Consider the following 22,208-nt stretch of genomic DNA (forward strand, 5'->3'; position numbering starts at 1 on the left):
GAACCCAGAAGAATCGTACGTAGTCACAGAGAGAATATGTAGAGAAATCAGAAGAATCGTACATAATCACAGAAAGAATATGTAGAGAACCCAAAAGAATCGTACATAGGCACAGGGAGAATATGTAGAGAACCCAGAAGAATCATACGTAGTCACAGAGAGAATATGTAGAGAACCCAGAAGAATCATACGTAGTCACTGAGAGAATATGTAGAGAACCCAAAAGAATCGTATGTAGTCACAGAGAGAATAAGTGGAGAACCATGAAAAATAGTACATATTCACAGAAATAATATGCTGGGAACGTAGAAGAATCGTACGTAGTCAGAGGGAGAATACGTGGAGAACCCTGAAGAATCGTACGTAGTCACAGAGAGAATATGTGGAGAACCAAGAAGAATCGTACGTAGTCACAGGGAGAGAGTGTAGGGAACCCAGAAGAATCATACATACTCACTGAGAGAATATGTAGACAACCCAGAAGAATCATACGTAGTCACAGGGAAAATGTGTAGAGAACCCAGAAGAATCATACGTAGTCACAGAGAGAATATGTAGAGAACCCACAAGAATCGTACGTGGTTACAGAGAGAATGTGTAGAGAACCCAGAATATTCGTACGTAGTCACAGAGAGAATACGTAAAGAACCCAGAAAAATTGTACGTAGTCACAGAGAGAATATGTAGAAAACCCAGAAGATTCGTACGTAGTCACAGGGAGAATGTGTAGAGAACCCTCAACAATCGTACGTAGTCACAGAGAGAATATGCAGAGAACCCAGAAGAATCGTACGTAGTCACAGAGAGAATGTGTAGAGAACCCAGACGAGTGGTACGTAGTCACAGGGACAATGTGTAGGGAACCCTGAAGAATCATACATACTCACTGAGAGAATATGTAGAGAACCCAGAAGAATCATACGTAGTCACTGAGAGAATATGTAGAGAACCCAAAAGAATCGTATGTAGTCACAGAGAGAATAAGTGGAGAACCATGAAAAATAGTACATATTCACAGAAATAATATGCTTTGAACGTAGAAGAATCGTACGTAGTCAGAGGGAGAATACGTGGAGAACCCAGAAGAATCGTACGTAGTCACAGAGAGAATATGTGGAGAACCAGGAAGAATCGTACGTAGTCACAGGGAGAAAGTGTAGGGAACCCAGAAGAATAGAACGTAGTCACAGAGAGGATATGTAGAGAACCTGGAAGAATTGTACGTAGTCACGGAGAGAATGTGCAGAGTACCCGAAAGAATCGTACGTGGTCACATAGAGAATATGTAGAGAACCCAGAAGAATCGTACGTAGTCACAGAGAGGATATGTAGGGAACCGAGAAGGATTGTACATACTCACAGGGAGAATGTGTAGGGAGCCCAGAACAATCGAACGTAGGCACAGAGAGAACATGTACAGAACCCAGAAGAATTGTAATTGGTCGCAGAGAGAATGTTCAGAGTGCCCAGAATAATAGGACGTAGTCACAGAGAGAATATGTAGAGAACCCAGAAGAATCGTAATTGGTCGCATAGAGAATGTTCAGAGTGCCCAGAATAATAGGACGTAGTCACAGAGAGAATATGTAGAGAACAATGAAGAATCGTACATAGTCACAGAAAGAATATGTTGGGAACGCAGATGAATCGTACGAAGTCACTGGGAGAATGTGTAGAGAACCCAGAAGAATCGTACGTAGTCAGAGGGAGAATACGTGGAGAACTGAGAAGAATCGTATGTAGTCGCCGTGTGAATGTTTAGAGAACCCAGAAGAATCGTACGTAGTCACAGGGAGAATATGTGGAGAACCCAGAAGAATCGTACGTAGTCACAGAGAGAATGTGTAGAGAACCCAGAAGAATCGTAATTGGTCACAGAGAGAATGTTCAGAGTGCCCAGAATAATAGGACGTAGTGACAGAGAGAATATGTAGAGAACCCAGAAAAATCGTACGTGGTTACAGAGGGAATGTGTAGAGAACCCTGAAAAATCGTATGTAGTCACAGAGAGAATATGTAGAGAACCCAGAAGAATCGTATATTGTTACAGGGAGAATGTGCAGGGAACCCAGAAGAATTGTACGTACTCACAGGGAAATTGTGCAGAGAGCCTGGAAGAATCGTACGTATTCACAGGTTGAATGTGTAGAGAACCCAGAAGAATCGTACATAGTCACAGAGAGAAGAAGTAGAGAACTCAGAAAATTCATACGTAGTCACAGAGAGAATATGTAGAGAACCCAGAAGATTCCTATGTAGTCACAGAGAGAATATGTAGAGAACCCAGAAGAATCGTACGTGGTTACAGAGAGAATGTGTAGAGAACCCAGAAGATTCGTACGTAGTCACAGAGAGAATACGTAGAGAACCCAGAAGATTCGTACGTGGTTACAGAGAGAATGTGTAGAGAAGCATGAAGAATCGTACATAGTCACAGAAAGAATACGTACGGAACGCAGAAGAATCGTACAAAGTCACAGGGAGAATGTGTGGAGAATCAAAAAGAATCGTACGTAGTCAGAGGGAGAATATGTGGAGAACTCAGAAGAATCGTATGTAGTCACCGTGCGAATGTATAGAGAACCCAGAAGAATCATACATAGTCACAGAGAGAATATGTAGAGAACCCAGAAGAATCGTATATTGTTACAGGAAGAATCTGCAGAGAAAAGAAAAGAATTGTACGTACTCACAGGGAAATTGAGGAGAGAGCCGGGAAGAATCGTACGTAGTCACAGGGTGAATGTGCAGAGAACCCAGAAGAATCATACATAGTCACAGAGAGAATGTACAGAGAACCCAGAAGAATCATACGTAGTCACAGACAGAATAAGTAGAGAACCCAGAAAAATCGTACGTATTCACAGAGAGAATATGTAGAGAACCCAGAAGATTCTTACGTAGTCACAGAGAGAATATGTAGAGAACCCAGAAGAATCATATGTAGTCACAGAGAGAATATGTAGAGAACCCAGAAGATACGTACGTGGTTACAGAGAGAATGTGTAGAGAACCCAGAAGATTCGTACGTAGTCACAGAGAGAATACGTAGAGAACCCAGAAAATTCGTACGTAGTCACAGGGTGAATATGTAGAGAACCAAGAAGAATCGTACATAGTCACAGAGAGAATGTGTAGAGAACCCAGAAGAATCATACGTAGTCACAGAGAGAATATGTAGAGAACCCAGAAGAATCATACGTAGTCACAGGGAAAATGTGTAGAGAACCCAGAAGAATCATACGTAGTTACTGAGAGAATATGTAGAGAACCCAAAAGAATCGTATGTAGTCACAGAGAGAATAAGTGGAGAACCATGAAAAATAGTACATATTCACAGAAATAATATGCTGGGAACGTAGAAGAATCGTACGTAGTCAGAGGGAGAATACGTGGAGAACCCTGAAGAATCGTACGTAGTCACAGAGAGAATATGTGGAGAACCAAGAAGAATCGTACGTAGTCACAGGGAGAAAGTGTAGGGAGCCCAGAAGAATAGAACGTAGTCACAGAGAGGATATGTAGAGAACCCGGAAGAATGGTACGTAGTCACAGGGACAATGTGTAGGGAACCCTGAAGAATCATACATACTCACTGAGAGAATATGTAGACAACCCAGAAGAATCATACGTAGTCACAGGGAAAATGTGTAGAGAACCCAGAAGAATCATACGTAGTCACAGGGAAAATGTGTAGAGAACCCAGAAGAATCATACGTAGTCACAGAGAGAATATGTAGAGAACCCACAAGAATCGTACGTGGTTACAGAGAGAATGTGTTGAGAACCCAGAATATTCGTACGTAGTCACAGAGAGAATACGTAAAGAACCCAGAAAAATCGTACGTAGTCACAGAGAGAATATGTAGAAAACCCAGAAGATTCATACGTAGTCACAGGGAGAATGTGTAGAGAACCCAGACGAATGGTACGTAGTCACAGGGACAATGTGTAGGGAACCCTGAAGAATCATACATACTCACTGAGAGAATATGTAGAGAACCCAGAAGAATCATACGTAGTCACTGAGAGAATATGTAGAGAACCCAAAAGAATCGTATGTAGTCACAGAGAGAATAAGTGGAGAACCATGAAAAATAGTACATATTCACAGAAATAATATGCTGGGAACGTAGAAGAATCGTACGTAGTCAGAGGGAGAATACGTAGAGAACCCAGAAGAATCGTACGTAGTCACAGAGAGAATATGTGGAGAACCAAGAAGAATCATACGTAGTCACAGGGAGAAAGTGTAGGGAACCCAGAAGAATAGAACGTAGTCACAGAGAGGATATGTAGAGAACCCGGAAGAATTGTACGTAGTCACGGAGAGAATGTGCAGAGTACCCGAAAGAATCATACGTGGTCACATAGAGAATATGTAGAGAACCCAGAAGAATCATATGTAGTCACATGGAGAATAAGTAGAGAACCCAGAAAAATCGTACGTAGTCACAGAGAGAATATGTAGAGAACCCAGAAGAATCGTATATTGTTACAGGAAGAATGTGTAGGGAAAAGAGAAGAATTGTACGTACTCACAGGGAAATTGAGGAGAGAGCCGGGAAGAATTGTACGTAGTCACAGTGTGAATGTGCAGAGAACCCAGAAGAATCATACGTAGTCACAGAGTGAATATGTAGAGAACCCAGAAGATTCCTACGTAGTCACATGGAGAATAAGTAGAGAACCCAGAAAAATCGTACGTAGTCACAGAAAGAATATATAGAGAACCCAGAAGATTCCTATGTAGTCACAGAGAGAATATATAGAGAACCCAGAAGATTCTTACGTGGTTACAGAGAGAATGTGTAGAGAACCCAGAAGATTCGTACATAGTCACAGAGAGAATACGTAGAGAACCCAGAAAATTCGTACGTAGTCACAGAGAATATGTAGAGAACCCAGAAGATACGTACGTGGTTACAGAGAGAATGTGTAGAGAACCCAGAAGATTCGTACGTAGTCACAGAGAGAATACGTAGAGAACCCAGAAAATTCGTACGTAGTCACAGGGTGAATATGTAGAGAACCAAGAAGAATCGTACATAGTCACAGAGAGAATGTGTAGAGAACCCAGAAGAATCGTATGTTGTCACAGAGAGAATGTCTAGAGGACCCAGAAGAATCATATGTAGTCACATAGAGAATGTGTAGAGAACCCAGAAGATTCGTACGTAGTCACAGAGAGAATACGTAGAGAACCCAGAAAATTCGTACGTAGTCACAGGGTGAATATGTAGAGAACCCAGGATAATCGTACGTAGTCACAGAGAGAATGTCTAGAGGACCCAGAAGAATCATATGTAGTCACATGGAGAATAAGTAGAGAACCCAGAAGAATCATACGTAGTCACAGAGAGAATATGTAGAGAACCCAGAAGGATCATACGTAGTCACAGGGAAAATGTGTAGAGAACCCAGAAGAATCATACGTAGTTACTGAGAGAATATGTAGAGAACCCAAAAGAATCGTATGTAGTCACAGAGAGAATAAGTGGAGAACCATGAAAAATAGTACATATTCACAGAAATAATATGCTGGGAACGTAGAAGAATCGTACGTAGTCAGAGGGAGAATACGTGGAGAACCCTGAAGAATCGTACGTAGTCACAGAGAGAATATGTGGAGAACCAAGAAGAATCGTACGTAGTCACAGGGAGAAAGTGTAGGGAGCCCAGAAGAATAGAACGTAGTCACAGAGAGGATATGTAGAGAACCCGGAAGAATGGTACGTAGTCACAGGGACAATGTGTAGGGAACCCTGAAGAATCATACATACTCACTGAGAGAATATGTAGACAACCCAGAAGAATCATACGTAGTCACAGGGAAAATGTGTAGAGAACCCAGAAGAATCATACGTAGTCACAAGGAAAATGTGTAGAGAACCCAGAAGAATCATACGTAGTCACAGGGAAAATGTGTAGAGAACCCAGAAGAATCATACGTAGTCACAGAGAGAATATGTAGAGAACCCACAAGAATCGTACGTGGTTACAGAGAGAATGTGTAGAAAACCCAGAAGATTCATACGTAGTCACAGGGAGAATGTGTAGAGAACCCAGACGAATGGTACGTAGTCACAGGGACAATGTGTAGGGAACCCTGAAGAATCATACATACTCACTGAGAGAATATGTAGAGAACCCAGAAGAATCATACGTAGTCACTGAGAGAATATGTAGAGAACCCAAAAGAATCGTATGTAGTCACAGAGAGAATAAGTGGAGAACCATGAAAAATAGTACATATTCACAGAAATAATATGCTGGGAACGTAGAAGAATCGTACGTAGTCAGAGGGAGAATACGTGGAGAACCCAGAAGAATCGTACGTAGTCACAGAGAGAATATGTGGAGAACCAAGAAGAATCATACGTAGTCACAGGGAGAAAGTGTAGGGAACCCAGAAGAATAGAACGTAGTCACAGAGAGGATATGTAGAGAACCCGGAAGAATTGTACGTAGTCACGGAGAGAATGTGCAGAGTACCCGAAAGAATCATACGTGGTCACATAGAGAATATGTAGAGAACCCAGAAGAATCATATGTAGTCACATGGAGAATAAGTAGAGAACCCAGAAAAATCGTACGTAGTCACAGAGAGAATATGTAGAGAACCCAGAAGAATCGTATATTGTTACAGGAAGAATGTGTAGGGAAAAGAGAAGAATTGTACGTACTCACAGGGAAATTGAGGAGAGAGCCGGGAAGAATTGTACGTAGTCACAGTGTGAATGTGCAGAGAACCCAGAAGATTCCTACGTAGTCACATGGAGAATAAGTAGAGAACCCAGAAAAATCGTACGTAGTCACAGAAAGAATATATAGAGAACCCAGAAGATTCCTATGTAGTCACAGAGAGAATATATAGAGAACCCAGAAGATTCTTACGTGGTTACAGAGAGAATGTGTAGAGAACCCAGAAGATTCGTACATAGTCACAGAGAGAATACGTAGAGAACCCAGAAAATTCGTACGTAGTCACAGAGAATAAGTAGAGAACCCAGAAAAATCGTACGTAGGCACAGGGAGAATATGTAGAGAACCCAGAAGAATCGTACGTACTCACAGAGAGAATATGTAGAGAAATCAGAAGAATCGTACATAATCACAGAAAGAATATGTAGAGAACCCAAAAGAATCGTACATAGGCACAGGGAGAATATGTAGAGAACCCAGAAGAATCATACGTAGTCACAGAGAGAATATGTAGAGAACCCAGAAGAATCATACGTAGTCACTGAGAGAATATGTAGAGAACCCAAAAGAATCGTATGTAGTCACAGAGAGAATAAGTGGAGAACCATGAAAAATAGTATATATTCACAGAAATAATATGCTGGGAACGTAGAAGAATCGTACGTAGTCAGAGGGAGAATACGTGGAGAACCCTGAAGAATCGTACGTAGTCACAGAGAGAATATGTGGAGAACCAAGAAGAATCCTACGTAGTCACAGGGAGAGAGTGTAGGGAACCCAGAAGAATCATACATACTCACTGAGAGAATATGTAGACAACCCAGAAGAATCATACGTAGTCACAGGGAAAATGTGTAGAGAACCCAGAAGAATCATACGTAGTCACAGAGAGAATATGTAGAGAACCCACAAGAATCGTACGTGGTTACAGAGAGAATGTGTAGAGAACCCAGAATATTCGTACGTAGTCACAGAGAGAATACGTAAAGAACCCAGAAGATTCGTACGTAGTCACAGGGAGAATGTGTAGAGAACCCTCAACAATCGTACGTAGTCACAGAGAGAATATGCAGAGAACCCAGAAGAATCGTACGTAGTCACAGAGAGAATGTGTAGAGAACCCAGACGAATGGTACGTAGTCACAGGGACAATGTGTAGGGAACCCTGAAGAATCATACATACTCACTGAGAGAATATGTAGAGAACCCAGAAGAATCATACGTAGTCACTGAGAGAATATGTAGAGAACCCAAAAGAATCGTATGTAGTCACAGAGAGAATAAGTGGAGAACCATGAAAAATAGTACATATTCACAGAAATAATATGCTTTGAACGTAGAAGAATCGTACGTAGTCAGAGGGAGAATACGTGGAGAACCCAGAAGAATCGTACGTAGTCACAGAGAGAATATGTGGAGAACCAGGAAGAATCGTACGTAGTCACAGGGAGAAAGTGTAGGGAACCCAGAAGAATAGAACGTAGTCACAGAGAGGATATGTAGAGAACCCGGAAGAATTGTACGTAGTCACGGAGAGAATGTGCAGAGTACCCGAAAGAATCGTACGTGGTCACATAGAGAATATGTAGAGAACCCAGAAGAATCGTACGTAGTCACAGAGAGGATATGTAGGGAACCGAGAAGGATTGTACATACTCACAGGGAGAATGTGTAGGGAGCCCAGAACAATCGAACGTAGGCACAGAGAGAACATGTACAGAACCCAGAAGAATTGTAATTGGTCGCAGAGAGAATGTTCAGAGTGCCCAGAATAATAGGACGTAGTCACAGAGAGAATATGTAGAGAACCCAGAAGAATCGTAATTGGTCGCATAGAGAATGTTCAGAGTGCCCAGAATAATAGGACGTAGTCACAGAGAGAATATGTAGAGAACAATGAAGAATCGTACATAGTCACAGAAAGAATATGTTGGGAACGCAGATGAATCGTACGAAGTCACTGGGAGAATGTGTAGAGAACCCAGAAGAATCGTACGTAGTCAGAGGGAGAATACGTGGAGAACTGAGAAGAATCGTATGTAGTCGCCGTGTGAATGTTTAGAGAACCCAGAAGAATCGTACGTAGTCACAGGGAGAATATGTGGAGAACCCAGAAGAATCATACGTAGTCACAGAGAGAATGTGTAGAGAACCCAGAAGAATCGTAATTGGTCACAGAGAGAATGTTCAGAGTGCCCAGAATAATAGGACGTAGTGACAGAGAGAATATGTAGAGAACCCAGAAAAATCGTACGTGGTTACAGAGGGAATGTGTAGAGAACCCTGAAAAATCGTATGTAGTCACAGAGAGAATATGTAGAGAACCCAGAAGAATCGTATATTGTTACAGGGAGAATGTGCAGGGAACCCAGAAGAATTGTACGTACTCACAGGGAAATTGTGCAGAGAGCCTGGAAGAATCGTACGTATTCACAGGTTGAATGTGTAGAGAACCCAGAAGAATCGTACATAGTCACAGAGAGAAGAAGTAGAGAACTCAGAAAATTCATACGTAGTCACAGAGAGAATATGTAGAGAACCCAGAAGATTCCTATGTAGTCACAGAGAGAATATGTAGAGAACCCAGAAGAATCGTACGTGGTTACAGAGAGAATGTGTAGAGAACCCAGAAGATTCGTACGTAGTCACAGAGAGAATACGTAGAGAACCCAGAAAAATCGTACGTTGTCACAGAGAGAATATGTAGAGAACCCAGAAGAATCGTACGTAGTCACAGAGAGAATATGTAGAAAACCCAGAAGATTCGTATGTAGTCACAGGGAGAATGTGTAGAGAACCCAGAAGAATCGTAATTGGTCACAGAGAGAATGTTCAGAGTGCCCAGAATAATTGTATGTAGTCACGGAGAGAATATGGAGAGAACCCAGAAGAATTATACATAGTCACAGAGAGAATGTGTAGAGAACCCAGAAGAATCGTATGTAGTCACAGAGAGAATGTGTAGAGAACCATGAAGATTCGAACGTAGGCACAGAGAGAATGTGTAGAGAACCCAGAAAAATCGTATATAGTCACAGAGGCAATATGTAGAGAACCCAGAAGAATCGTACGTAGTCAGAGAGAGAATGTGTAGGGAACCCAGAAGATTCGAACGTAGTCATAGGGAGAATGTGTAGACAACCCAGAAGAATCGCACATAGTCACCAGGAGAAGGTGTAGGGAACCCAGAAGAATTGTACTTAGAAACAGGTAGAGTATGTACGGATCCCAGAAGAATCGTACACAGTCACAGAAAGAATATGTGGAGAACCCAGAAGAATTTGTATGTAGTCACGGGGGAATGTGTATGGAACCCAGAAGAATAGTACGGAGTCACAGAAAGAATGTGCTGAGTGCTGAGAAGAATCGTACGTAGTCAGAGAGAGAATATGCAGATAACCCAGAAGAATCGAATCTAGTCACAGTGGCAATATGTGGAGAACCCATAAGAATCCTATGTAGTCACAGAGAGAATGTGTAGAGAACCCAGAAAAATCATACGTAGTCACAGAGAGAATATGTAGAGAACCCAGAAGAATCGTATGTAGTCACAGAGAGGATATCTAGAGAGCCCAGGTGAATCGTACGTAGTCACAGAGAGAATGTCTAGATAGCCCAGGTGAATCGTACATAGTCACAGAGAGAATATGCTAGCACACGGACAGCACCGAGGTCAGGATTGAACTTGGGCTGCTGGCGTTGTGCAGCAATGGCTTTGGTGAATGCATCATTGTGCCACTGTGCCAGATGAAACTGAATTAATTTACATTTGATACATGTCTTGGGTGGAAAAGAGTTACTTCCATTTATATTTGCCTTTCTTACTTGCCATTCACATCATATTCAGGCCATTGCAAAGTGCCTATTAGTGAAATGCTTCTAATATGGAATCATTGCTGTAAGGGTGGAAATGTTGAATTGAGCAGCTTACGTCGTGATCTCCTGCATCCAGAATTAATGAGTTTAACAATTGTAACTAGTGAGCATTTTCAAACGTGAAAGAAAATATATTATCTATGTACATATATGTTACCATGTCGTTCCTTGAGATTTATTTCCTTTGAGGGATTTACTGGAAAGAAAATATTCAATGTCATTTTTATTTCCTTCTTTGCTCAGTTATCACTGTTTGTTTTGTGTTATCACCCTTTCTGTATTTTAACTTCCCAAATCAGTACCAACCTTATCTTTTGTGATATTTGTTACCTCCTCACTTTACCTGCATGGAATCAGAATCAGGTTTATTACAACTGACATGTCATGAAATGTTTTTTTGTTTCAGCAGTACAGTGATACATGAGAAATTGCTATAAGTTAGACCAAGAAATATATTTTAAAAAGTAGTGCAAAAAGCATTTGAAAAGTGAACTCGTGTACATGGTCCATTCAGAAATCTGATGCAGAGGGGAAGAAGCTGTGTACCTTTAGGCGCAAATTTTTCTAGTTGTAATGAAATCTTAAGTCAAAAACAATCTGCAGGAGAAACTCAGCAGGTTGAACATCTGTTCGAGCTGGATTAGGATTCTGCATCAGCAATAGGAGTGGAGAGGGAGGATCTTGTGTTTCCAAAGTGAAACCCAACATCTGATCTGAGATTCCAAGTGCTTTTTGCCTGTTGAGCATTTCCCACAGTTTATTTAGGATCAGAAATAATTGGCAGCCAGGCAAGTGTGAGATGCCGCACTTCGAGTGATGAAATGTAAAGGTGAAGTATGTAATTAGTGGCAGGACCCTTATCCGTGTTGATTTTCCAAGGGATTAGTGGGGTTCAAATCCACAGTTCTCTGAGAGTAGATGCTCAAGTTAACAGGGTGGTAAAGAAGCCATTTGGCACGAATGGGGGGGGGGGGACCTCAGTGAAGCATTTTGAATATTGAACAGCCTGGATAGAGTGGATGTAGAGAAGATGGGGGCGTCTAGGACCAGAGGATACAACCTCGGAACAGAAGGACATAATCTGGAACAGAGATGAGGAGGAATTTCTTTAGCCAAAGGGTGGTGAATCTGTGGAATTCATTGCCACAGATGGCTGTAGAGGGGAGGCCAAGACATTGGATATATTTAAAGCAGAAGTTGATAGGTTCTTGATTGGGCAGGGAGTCAAAGATTACTGGGAGAATGCAGGAGAATTGGGTTGACAAGATGATAAACCAGCCATTATTGAATGGAGGAACTGACTCGATGGGCCAAATGGCCTCATTTGCTCCTATGTCTAACAGTCTCATGTTTGCCTTTATACATTGAGGCACTGAGTTTAAGAGTCAAGAAGTTACATTGCACCCATATAAAACTCTGGTTCAGTCACTGCATTCAATTCATTTTGCACCTTTTTAGGAAGGATGTCGAGGCTTTGGAGAGAGTATCTTTTTCTTGGATTTGAATTTTCTTATAGTAGAGGGCCTGCCCTTAAGGTGAGAGGGAGGAAAGAGGGAGGATATCTGCAGGGCAAATTTTTGAATAGAGAATTGTGGGTGCTGGTGGAGGCGGGTACAATAGAGGTGTTTAAGAGGCTTTTAGGCACATGAGTATACAGAAAATGGAGGGAAGTGGACTATGTGCAGGCAGAATGGATTCACTTAATCACATGCCTTTAGCTGAATTAGTTTGGCAAAACATCATGGAACAAAGAGCCTATTTCTGTGTTGTAATGATCTACAGGAACGTTCATATTCAGAATCAAAATCAGATTTAATATCACTAACATATGTTGTGAAACTTGTTATGTGGCAGCAGTACATTGCAATATGTGATAATTGAAGCAGTAAATTACAGTTAGAAGTAAATATACAGTTAAAAAGATCAACTAAATAAGTAGTACAAAAAGAGGAAGAGAGACAAAGTAGTGAGGTAGTGTTCATGGGTTCAATATCCATTTAGAAATCAGATGGCAGAGGGGAAGAAGCTGTTCTTGAATCATTGACTGTGTGCCTTCAGGCTTCTGTACCTCCTTCCCAACGGTAGCAATGAGAAGTAGGCATGTCCTAGGTGATGGGGGGTCCTTAATGATGGATGCCACCTTTTCAATAGGTTTCAATGGGTACATTTAATGTCAGAGAAATTTATAGAATATACATCCTGAAATTCTGTTTCTTCAAAGAATGAATGACAGTTAAATGTTAGAACCCCAAAGCCCCCCCCCCAGCCTCACCAGCAAAAAAGCATCAGCACTCTCCACCGAGCACTCAAGCGTGCAACAAAGCATCAATAAAGAAACAGACTTGCAGTACCCCAGAGACTACTCGTTCACCCAGTAATTCGACATACCAAGGCTCGCTCTCTCCCTAATAAGTGACAAAGAGATGTCTCCATTTCACAGCGAGAGGGGAGACATAACAAACAACTCGCTGATTTACAATGTTGAAAGTTGCTTTTTCCGAGCTCTGTGGCCAGAGAGTCAGCACCAGAAAGGCACAGCTCTCCAGACACACAGCCCCCAGTAGCTAACTCGCTGCTCCCAATGTTCCGTGTTCCCTGCGACACTTCAGTCAGGGGCACCAGCCTACAATCAGCACATCCCCAGAGCCATGAAATCCTGGAACCCTGAAGGCAATCACGTCCTTAGGATATCAAAAAGTGGCCAGTTGTGAGGTCCTGAGAGCAGGTCCCATTCCTGCTGATTTTGAGGCATCGCTCCTTGAAGATGACCTGGATGATGGGAAGGCTAGTGCCCATGATGGAGCTGACTGAGTTTACAACCTTCTGCAGCTTATTTTGATCCTGTGCGGCAGCACCCCCCCCCACCCCCCAACCCTATACCAGATGGAGATGCAGCCTGTTAGAATGCTCTCCACGGTACATTTGCAGAAATTTGTGAGTGTCTTTGGTAACATATCAAATCTCAAACTCCCAATGAAATATTGCTGCTGTTGTGCCTTCTTTGTAAATGCAATAATATGTTGGGCTCAGGATAGATCCTCAGAGATGTTGACACCCAGAAACTTGAAATTGCCCACCCTTTCCACTTCTGATTCTTCAATGAGGAATTGTGTGTATTCCTTTGTCTTACCCTTCCTGAAGTCCACAATCAATTCTTTGGTTCTACTGACATTGAATGCAAGGTTGTTGCTGTGACACCACTCAACTAGTTGATCTATCTTGCTCCTGTATGCCTTCTCGTCACACTCTGAAAATCTGCCAATAGTTGTATCATCAGCAAATTCATAGATGGAATTTGAGCTGTCCCTAGCCACACAGTCATGCAGTAGAGAGAGTAGAGCAGCGGGCTAAGCACATACTCCTGCGGTGCACCAATACTGATTATCGATGAGGATGAGATGTTATTTCCAAACTGTATAGTCTTCCAGTGAGGAAGTCAAGGATCCAGTTGCAGAGGGAGTTACAGAGGCCCAGGTTTGAAGCTTTTTGATCAGAACTGTAGGAATAATAGTGTTAAATGCTATTGTCAATAAATAGCAGCCTGATGTAAGTATAACACCCTGGTTAAGATTTTTACTGTTACTCTGTAGGTATTTCATTTTAGCAGTTCTGTAAGAGCAGTCTGTCTGCTTTTAGCATGTTTGGGTTTGAGCTAAAGTTAAGGGGCTATGTTGTTCAACTTAGGAATGTTGTGTTAGCCTATCAGGATGGTGGAATTGGGAGAAGGTCCTAGAGAATGCTGGGTGGAGAGATTTTGGTGACAGACACTTTGGTGGTCTTTTTGGTGTGTATTGGGAGAAAACAGGAGGGAAGATGGCTGTTGCAGAAGGTGCTTTGTGCAGATGAATGGGTTTGAGGAGGAAGGGCCATTACTCCCATGGGGGAGCCTGCTTGTTCAAAATGGATTTTGAGCGATGTTCAGAATGAGATGTGCACTTTCATGCAGACCGAGGGTCCAGCGTGTAAGTTAAAGACAACTTGAAGATGAGCTCCAACTTACTTGCGCATTTGGGACTGGGTTAACTGTAATCAGCCCTTTTTTTTTTCTTTCTTTTTCCTACTAACTGTTAGATAAAGCTGACAATTGTAAATATGCTTTCTTTATAATTGTATGCAGTGTAAGATTTGTTATTTCTTGCCAATGGTTCATTGCACGGGGGCAATATTGACACTGATCTGGGTTTGGGTGGTCGAGACATCCTAACTTCTCAGTTTTGGTGGGACCCAAGTCATACTGACCCTAGACACATGGAGTTCAAGAAAGATGGTTTTCTCACTGCTGAGTCCAGTGGCTGTTAGCGAGAGGCTAACAATCTACATCTGTAGAGATGCTCAGTAAAAAGGGGTTTTGTGTGTATTAGTATTGTTCAGGTGATCCAAGGCCACGTGAAGAGTCAATGAGATTGCATCCACAGTAGACCGAATGTGCTGATAGGCAAGTTGCAGTGGGTCCAGGTCCTTGATTAGGCAGGAGTTGATTCTAGCCATAAGCAATCTCTCAAAGCACTTCATCACTGTAGACATGAGTGTAACTGGACAATAGTCTTTCTATTTTCGATTTGGGGTTGATCTATTGCAGGAAGACCACCGTTATTAGGTGTATCACTATTACAGTTCAGTGGCCCAGGTTCAATTCCTGCCACAGCCTGCAAAGAGTAGGTATGTTCTCCCCGTGACTGCATGGGTTTCCGCTTACATTCTGAAGATGTATGGGTCAGTAGGTTAATTGGTCACGTGGGATGTAACTGGGTGGCATGGGCTTGTTGGGTTGGAAGGGTTTGTTACCAAGCTGAATCTCTAAATAAAATTTTAAAGTATCTGGTTGCTTTGCAACAGGTGGAAGACTCCATAGTGCCAACTTTGTCCTGAGACACAGCACTAAACAGCACAAACCATTTGTCTTTATCCTCTTTAATTTAATAGATTTCACTTATCATCTATCCCATGCAAGAGCCGATGCCGCGAATCCAAAAGATCAGCGCTGGAGACGAAGCACGCCCATTAATGTTGACTCCGTCAAAACTTTGGAGACTGAAGGGGTCCAGCTGAGCCAGGACCTAGTAGGAGCGAGTCTTGCCATTGACACCCTGCCAGACAATGGAACTAAAATTGTGGTCAGTGCTTAACATTCATTTCTTGAGGGAAAGAGCTAGAGAATGAAGAGCTTATGCTAAATCTATTGCTTGTCACCTTTACAGAGTCAAACAGCACAGATTATAAGACTACAAGACACAGGAGCAGAATTAGGCCATTCGGACCATTATGGCTGATTTATTATCCCTCTCAACCCCATTCTCCTGCCTTCTCCCTGTAATCTTTGACACCTTGACTAATCAAGAACTTATCAACCTTTGCTTTAAGTATATCCATTGACTTGGCCTCAACCACTGTCCATGGCAATGAATTCCACAGATTCACCACTCTTTGGTTAAAGAAATTCCTCCTCATCCCTGTTCTAAAGAGACATCCTTCTATTCTGAGTTTGTGCACTCTGATCCTTGGCAACTTGTTCCATATAAGGCCCATCCTTTGTGTGAAAAAGGATATTTAGTAGGAACCCTCAGGTTAAATCTCTCCCCTCTCACTCTAAACATATGCATTTAGTTCCTGATTCCTGGCCCTTTGAAGCATTGTTAGATAAAGAGCTGGGGAGTTAGAGATGTTGAACAGGGAGATGGAGAGGAGGGTGTGAATGGTGAACAGGGAGATGGGGAGGAAGGTTTGAGCGGTGAACAGGGAGATGGGAGGAGATGGGTGGACCTGAGAAACAGGAAAGGTATGACCACATTAATAGGTTTGTATTATAGACCACCCAATATTTAGCGAGAATTGGAGGAGCAAATTTGCAGAGATATAGCAGACAATTGCAGGAGACAGAAAGTTGTGATTTAAATCCAATTTACTACGTCATCCTGACTTCCAAGTGAATGGATTCCTTCACCTCAATGCATCTTATCACCCTCAGCAAAACCTCCATAAGATGAAGACATCTGAAGCCCCAGCCACTGAACTAAACTGAACTATGTTCTGCAGTCATATTCAAAAGAGGAGAAGCCAGAGAGTGGTAATAAATGGTTACCTCTCTGATTGTGACTAGTGATTGTACGGGATTTTAATTTTCCACACATTGATTGGGACTCCCATACTGTTAAAGGTCTAGATGGGTTAGAGTTTGTGAAGTGTGTTCAGGAGAGTTTTCTAAATCAATATATAGATGTACCTACTAGGGAGCGTGCAATATTAGATCTCCTATTAGGAAATGAGTTAGGGCAGGTGACGGAAGTGTTTGTAGGGAAACACTTTGGCTCCAGTGATCATAACGCCTTTAGTTTCAACTTGATCATGGATAAAGATAGATCTGGTCCTCGGGTTGAAGTTCTAAACTGGAAAAAGACCAAATTTGAAGAAATGAGAAAGGATCTAAAAAGCATAGATTGGGACAGGTTGTTCTCTGGCAAGGATGTGATTGGTAAGTGTGAGGCCTTCAAAGGGGAAATTTTGAGAGTGCAGAGTTTGTATGTTCCAGTCAGGGTTAAAGGCAAAATGAATAAGAATAAGGAACCTTGGTTCTCGAGGGATATTGGAACTCTGATAAAGAAGGAGAGAGAGATGTATAACATGTATAGGCAACAGAGAGGAAATAAGATGCTTGAGGAGTATAAAAAGAGTAAGAAAATACTTAAGAAAGAAATCAGGAGGGCTAAAAGAAGACATGAGGTTGCTTTGGCAGTCAGGGTGAAGGATAATCCTAAGAGTTTCTACAGGTATGTTAGGAGCAAAAGGATAGTAAGGGATAAAATTGGTCCTCTTGAAGATCAGAGTGGTCGACTATGTATGGAACCAAAAGAAATGAGAGAGATAGTAAATGGGTTTTTGGCATCTGTATTTACTAAGGAAACTGGAATGGAGTCTATGGAAACAAGGCAAACAAGTAGGGAGGTCATGGAACTTATACAGATTAAAGAGGAGGAGGTGCTTGCTGTCTTGAGGCAAATCAGAGTAGATAAATCCCCAGGACCTGACAGGGTATTCCCTCGGACCTTGAAGGAGACAAGTGTTGAAATTGCAGGGGCCCTGGCAGATATATTTAAAATGTCAATATCCACGGGTCAGGTGCCGGAGGATTGGAGGATAGCTCATGTAGTTCTGTTGTTTAAAAAAAGCTGAAAAAGTAAGCCGGGAAATTATAGGCCGGTAAGTTTGACATCGGTAGTAGGTAAATTATTGGAAGGAATACTAAGAGATAGGATCCATAAGTATTTGGATAGACAGGGACTTATTAGAAAAAGTCAGCATGGCTTTGTGCGTGGTAGGTCATGTTTAACCAATCTATCAGAGTTTTTCGAGGAAGTTACCAAGAAAGTAGATGAAGAGGAGGCAGTGGATGTTGTATACATAGACTTCAGTAAGGCCTTTGACAAGGTCCCACTTGGGAGGTTAGTTAGGAAGATTCAATCGCTAGGTATACATGGTGAGGTAGTAAATTGGATTAGACATTGGCTCAATGAAAGAAGCCAGAGAGTGGTAGTGGAGGATTGCTACTCTGAGCAGAGGCCTGTGACAAGTGGGTGTGCCACAGGGATCAGTGCTGGGTCCGCTGTTGTTTGTCATCTATATCAGTGATCTGAATGATAATGTGTTTAAATGGATCAGTAAATCTGTGGATGACACCAAGATTGGGGGTGTAGCAGACAGCGAGAAAGATTATCAAGCTTGCAATGGGATCTGGACCACCAGCTGGAAAAATTGGCTGTAAGATGGCAGATGGAATTTAATGCAGACAAGTGTGAGGTGTTGCACTTTGGTAGGACCAACTGGGGTAGGTCTTAAACAGTGAACGTTTGGGCACTAAGGAGTGCAATAGAGCAGAAGGATCTGGGAATTCAGATCCATAATTCCTTGAAAATGACATTGCAGGTAGATAGTGTCGTAAAGAGCTTTTTGCACAATGACATTCATAAATAAATGTATTGAGTACAGAAGTTGGGATGTTATGCTAAAGTTGTATAAGATGTTGGTGATGTCAAATTTGGAATATTGTGTGCAGTTTTGGTCACTTACCTATAGGAAATAAGATTGAAAGAGTATAGAGAAAATTTATAAGGGTGCTGCCAGGACTTGAGGACCTGAGTTACAGAGAAAGGGAATAGAATGGGACTTTATCCCCTCGAGTGTAGTGGAATCAGGGGACATTTGATAGAGGTATACAGAATTATGAAGGATATAGATAAAGTAAATGCAAGAAGACATTTTCCCCTGAGGTTGGTGAGGCTATAACTAGAGGTCATATGTTAAGCGTGCATGGTGAGATATTTAAGGGGAAACTGAGGGGGAACTTTTTCACTCAGAGTGATGCAAGTGTGGAACAAGCTGCCAGCGGAAGTGATGGATGTGGTTTAATTTTCAACATTTAAGAGAAGTTTGGATAAGTACACGGATGGGAGGGGTATGGAGGGATCCAGGCGTGGGTCGATGGGACTAAACAGAATAACAGTTCAGCATGAACTAGATAGGCCAAAGGGCCTGTATAGTGCTGTAGTGGTATGACTCTGACTCTACACCTCAGTTTTAAGTGACTATCCATTAACCTTGTACTTGGCCTTGTTCAAGATTCTCCCAATAGCACCCACACTGTCGCTTTTCATTCTTCTAAAACTGTAAAGAATATAGGTCTAATTTTGTTCCTGACAGGGTGGCCCTCCAATCCCAGGAATTAGCCCAGTTAATCTTTGTTTGGAACTACCCTAATATCTGTGTATCCATTTTTAACTGCTTCTATAAAACTTCTATTTTTCCATTTTTACTGGAGTTGCACTTCGCCAATTGCCTTTGGTTATGGTCTTGGTTGGCATTCATAAAGCTGTCCACTTGCTCCTCATCTGGTCAATAGGAAACTGTTAAAGAGAGAGCTCTTGCGCTATATGACTTTGGGATATTTTGAAAAAACCTCACAATCAATGAAGTATTCCATTCGTGTCATTATTACAACATAGGACAGGCCCACTGCCAATGGCATGATCACAGAAATAGCGGAACATTTATAACCAGATCATTTACTATAAAAATCTTAAACTGAAAATACTCAGCATGTCAGACATTATTTGTGGACAGCCAAAACAGGATTAACATTTTGGGTCGATGAACTTTTGTCCGCTCTTTTACTTCAGATTTCTTGTGTCTGCATTATTTTGTTTTAGATCTATATGTATGCATATTACAATATACGAAAAGTACACGTGGGTGTCACAGTAGTGTACATTTTAGTGTGAAGCTATTCAGCTCATGGCATCTGGGTTTGGAATTTAATCCCAGAGTCCTCTGTAAGAAGCCTCTGTGCATTCTCCGCATGGAATGCATGGGTTTTCTCCAGGTCCTCCGGTTTCTTCCCACGGTCCAAAGATAGGTGAATTGGTCATTGTAAATTGTCCGATGATCAGCTTAGGGTTAATTGAGTTTGTCAGGGTTGCTGAGGTTCGAAGGGCTGAAAGGGCCTACTCCACACTGTATCGCATGTTGCACCTACACCACAGTAAATTCCTAATACATGTACATGGTGAATAAGGTTGATCCTTGATTTAAAAAAAAGAAAGAAGACTGCCCTATCCAGCAGGCAGCATTCAGAGCGGGCAGCGGAGTGAAAGGGCTTTGTCAATGGGCTTAGGCAGTAATGGGATGAGGCGAGGTAGGTTTTCCTGTGTTAATTGTGGAAGGGAAGTATGTGTGTGAGGCCAGTGTTCTGTGCTTGGTGTCAGATTTGGGAGGTCCTGGAGTTTCCCAGCCTCCTGGACTGCCATATCTGCACCAGGTGTGTCGAGCTGCAGCTCCTGAGGGACCGCGTTAGGGAACTGGAGTTGCAGCTCGATGACTTTTGCCTAGTCAGGGAGAGAGAGGAGGTGATAGAGAGACACGGGAGACAGACAGGTTGGTCACAGTCAGGAGAGGGAAGGGGAAGAGTCAGGTACTAGAGAGTATCCCTGTGGCTGTCCCCCTGAACAATAAGTACTCCTGTTTGAGTACTGTTGGTGGGGGGGGGGGGGAACAACCTACCTGGGGAAAGTGGCAGTGGCTGTGCCTCTAGCACAGAGTCCGGCCCTGTGGCTCAGAATGGTAGGGGCCCTGGCAGATACATTTAAAATATTGGTATCTACAGGTGAGGTGCCGAAGGATTGGAGGATAGCTCATGTTGTTCCGTTGTTTAAAAAAGGCTCTAAACATAATCCAGGAAATTATAGGCCGGTAAGTTTCACATCAGTAGTAGGTAAATTATTGGAAGGAATACTAAGAGATAGGATCTACAAGTATTTAGATAGACAGGGACTTAATAGGGAGAGTCAACATGGCTTTGTGCTTGGTAGGTCATGTTTAACAAATCTATTAGAATTTTTCGAGGAGGTTATCAGGAAAGTGGATGAAGGGAAGGCAGTGGATGTCGTATACATGGACTTCAGTAAGGCCTTTGACAAGGTCCCTCATGGGAGGTTAGTTAGGAAGATTCAGTCGCTAGGTATACATGGAGAGGTAGTAAAATGGACTAGACATTGGCTCAATGGGAGAAGCCAGAGAGTGGTAGTGGAGGATTGCTACTCTGAGTGGAGGCCTGTGACTAGTGGTGTGCCACAGGGATCAGTGCTGGGTTCATTGCTATTTGTCATCTGTATCAATGATCTGGATGATAATATGGTAAATTGAATCAGCAAATTTGCTGATGATACAAAGATTGGATGTGTAGTGAACAGTGAGGAAGGTTTTCAAAGCTTGTAGAGGGATCTGGACCAGCTGGAAAAATGGGCTGAAAAATGGCAGATGGAGTTTAATGCGGACAAGTGTGAGGTATTGCACTTCGGAAGGTCAAACCAAGGTAGAACATACAAGGTAAATGGTAGGGCACTGAGGAGTGTAGTAGAACTGAGGGATCTGGGAATACAGATACAAAATTCCCTAAAAGTGGCATCACAGGTAGATAGGGTCATAAAGAGAGCTTTTGGTACATTGGCCTTTATAAATCAAAGTATTGAGTTTAAGAGTTTTGTTTTAATTTAATAATTTAATCCCTTTAATATTATTTATTATACACAGAGTCACACTACCCCTTCTGCCTACTAACCTATCTTTCCAATATGCTGTATATTCTTGGACGTTCAGCTCCCAATGGCAGCCATCCTTTAGCCAAGTTTCAGAGATGGCCACCATGTCATACTTGCTCATCTGTAGCTGAATTTCAAGATCATCCATTTTCCTTCTTATGCTGCGTGCATTCAAATATAACACTTTCAGTCCTGTATTTGTTGCTTTCTATTTTAACTGCACCATGCCTATATTGCCCTGTAACTCATGCCACTGGCTTTGATTAAGCCTCATCTCTTGCCAGTACTTTCTATAATCACTGTTGCATGCTATCTTTGATTTATTTCTGTTTTCCCCTTCCTCAGCCCGATTACTCGGGTTTCCATCCTCCTGCCAAATTAGTTTAAACCCTTCTGAACAGCTCTATTAACCCTGCCCACCAGGTTATTGGAGTCCTTTGGGTTCAGGTGTAACCCATCCATTTTGTACAGGTCGTACCTCCCCTAGAGCAGCTCTAATGATCCAGGAACTTGAAGCCCTGCCCCCTACACCAATCTCTCAGC

General features: G+C 42.2%; 1 protein-coding gene across 2 annotated transcripts in view; it reads left to right on the plus strand.

Moving 5' to 3' along the window:
* The window catches only part of LOC132384967 (plexin domain-containing protein 1-like), a 585,821-nt gene that overhangs the window by 167,645 nt on the left and 395,968 nt on the right, over positions 1-22,208 (plus strand). For both annotated transcript variants that reach the window (XM_059956658.1, XM_059956660.1), the window contains exon 2: positions 15,505-15,695. In XM_059956658.1, coding sequence (XP_059812641.1) covers positions 15,505-15,695 — 191 coding nt within the window. The remainder of the gene's footprint in view (positions 1-15,504; positions 15,696-22,208) is intronic.

This window comes from Hypanus sabinus, chromosome X1 (assembly GCF_030144855.1).
Source record: "Hypanus sabinus isolate sHypSab1 chromosome X1, sHypSab1.hap1, whole genome shotgun sequence".
Lineage (NCBI taxonomy): Eukaryota > Metazoa > Chordata > Chondrichthyes > Myliobatiformes > Dasyatidae > Hypanus > Hypanus sabinus.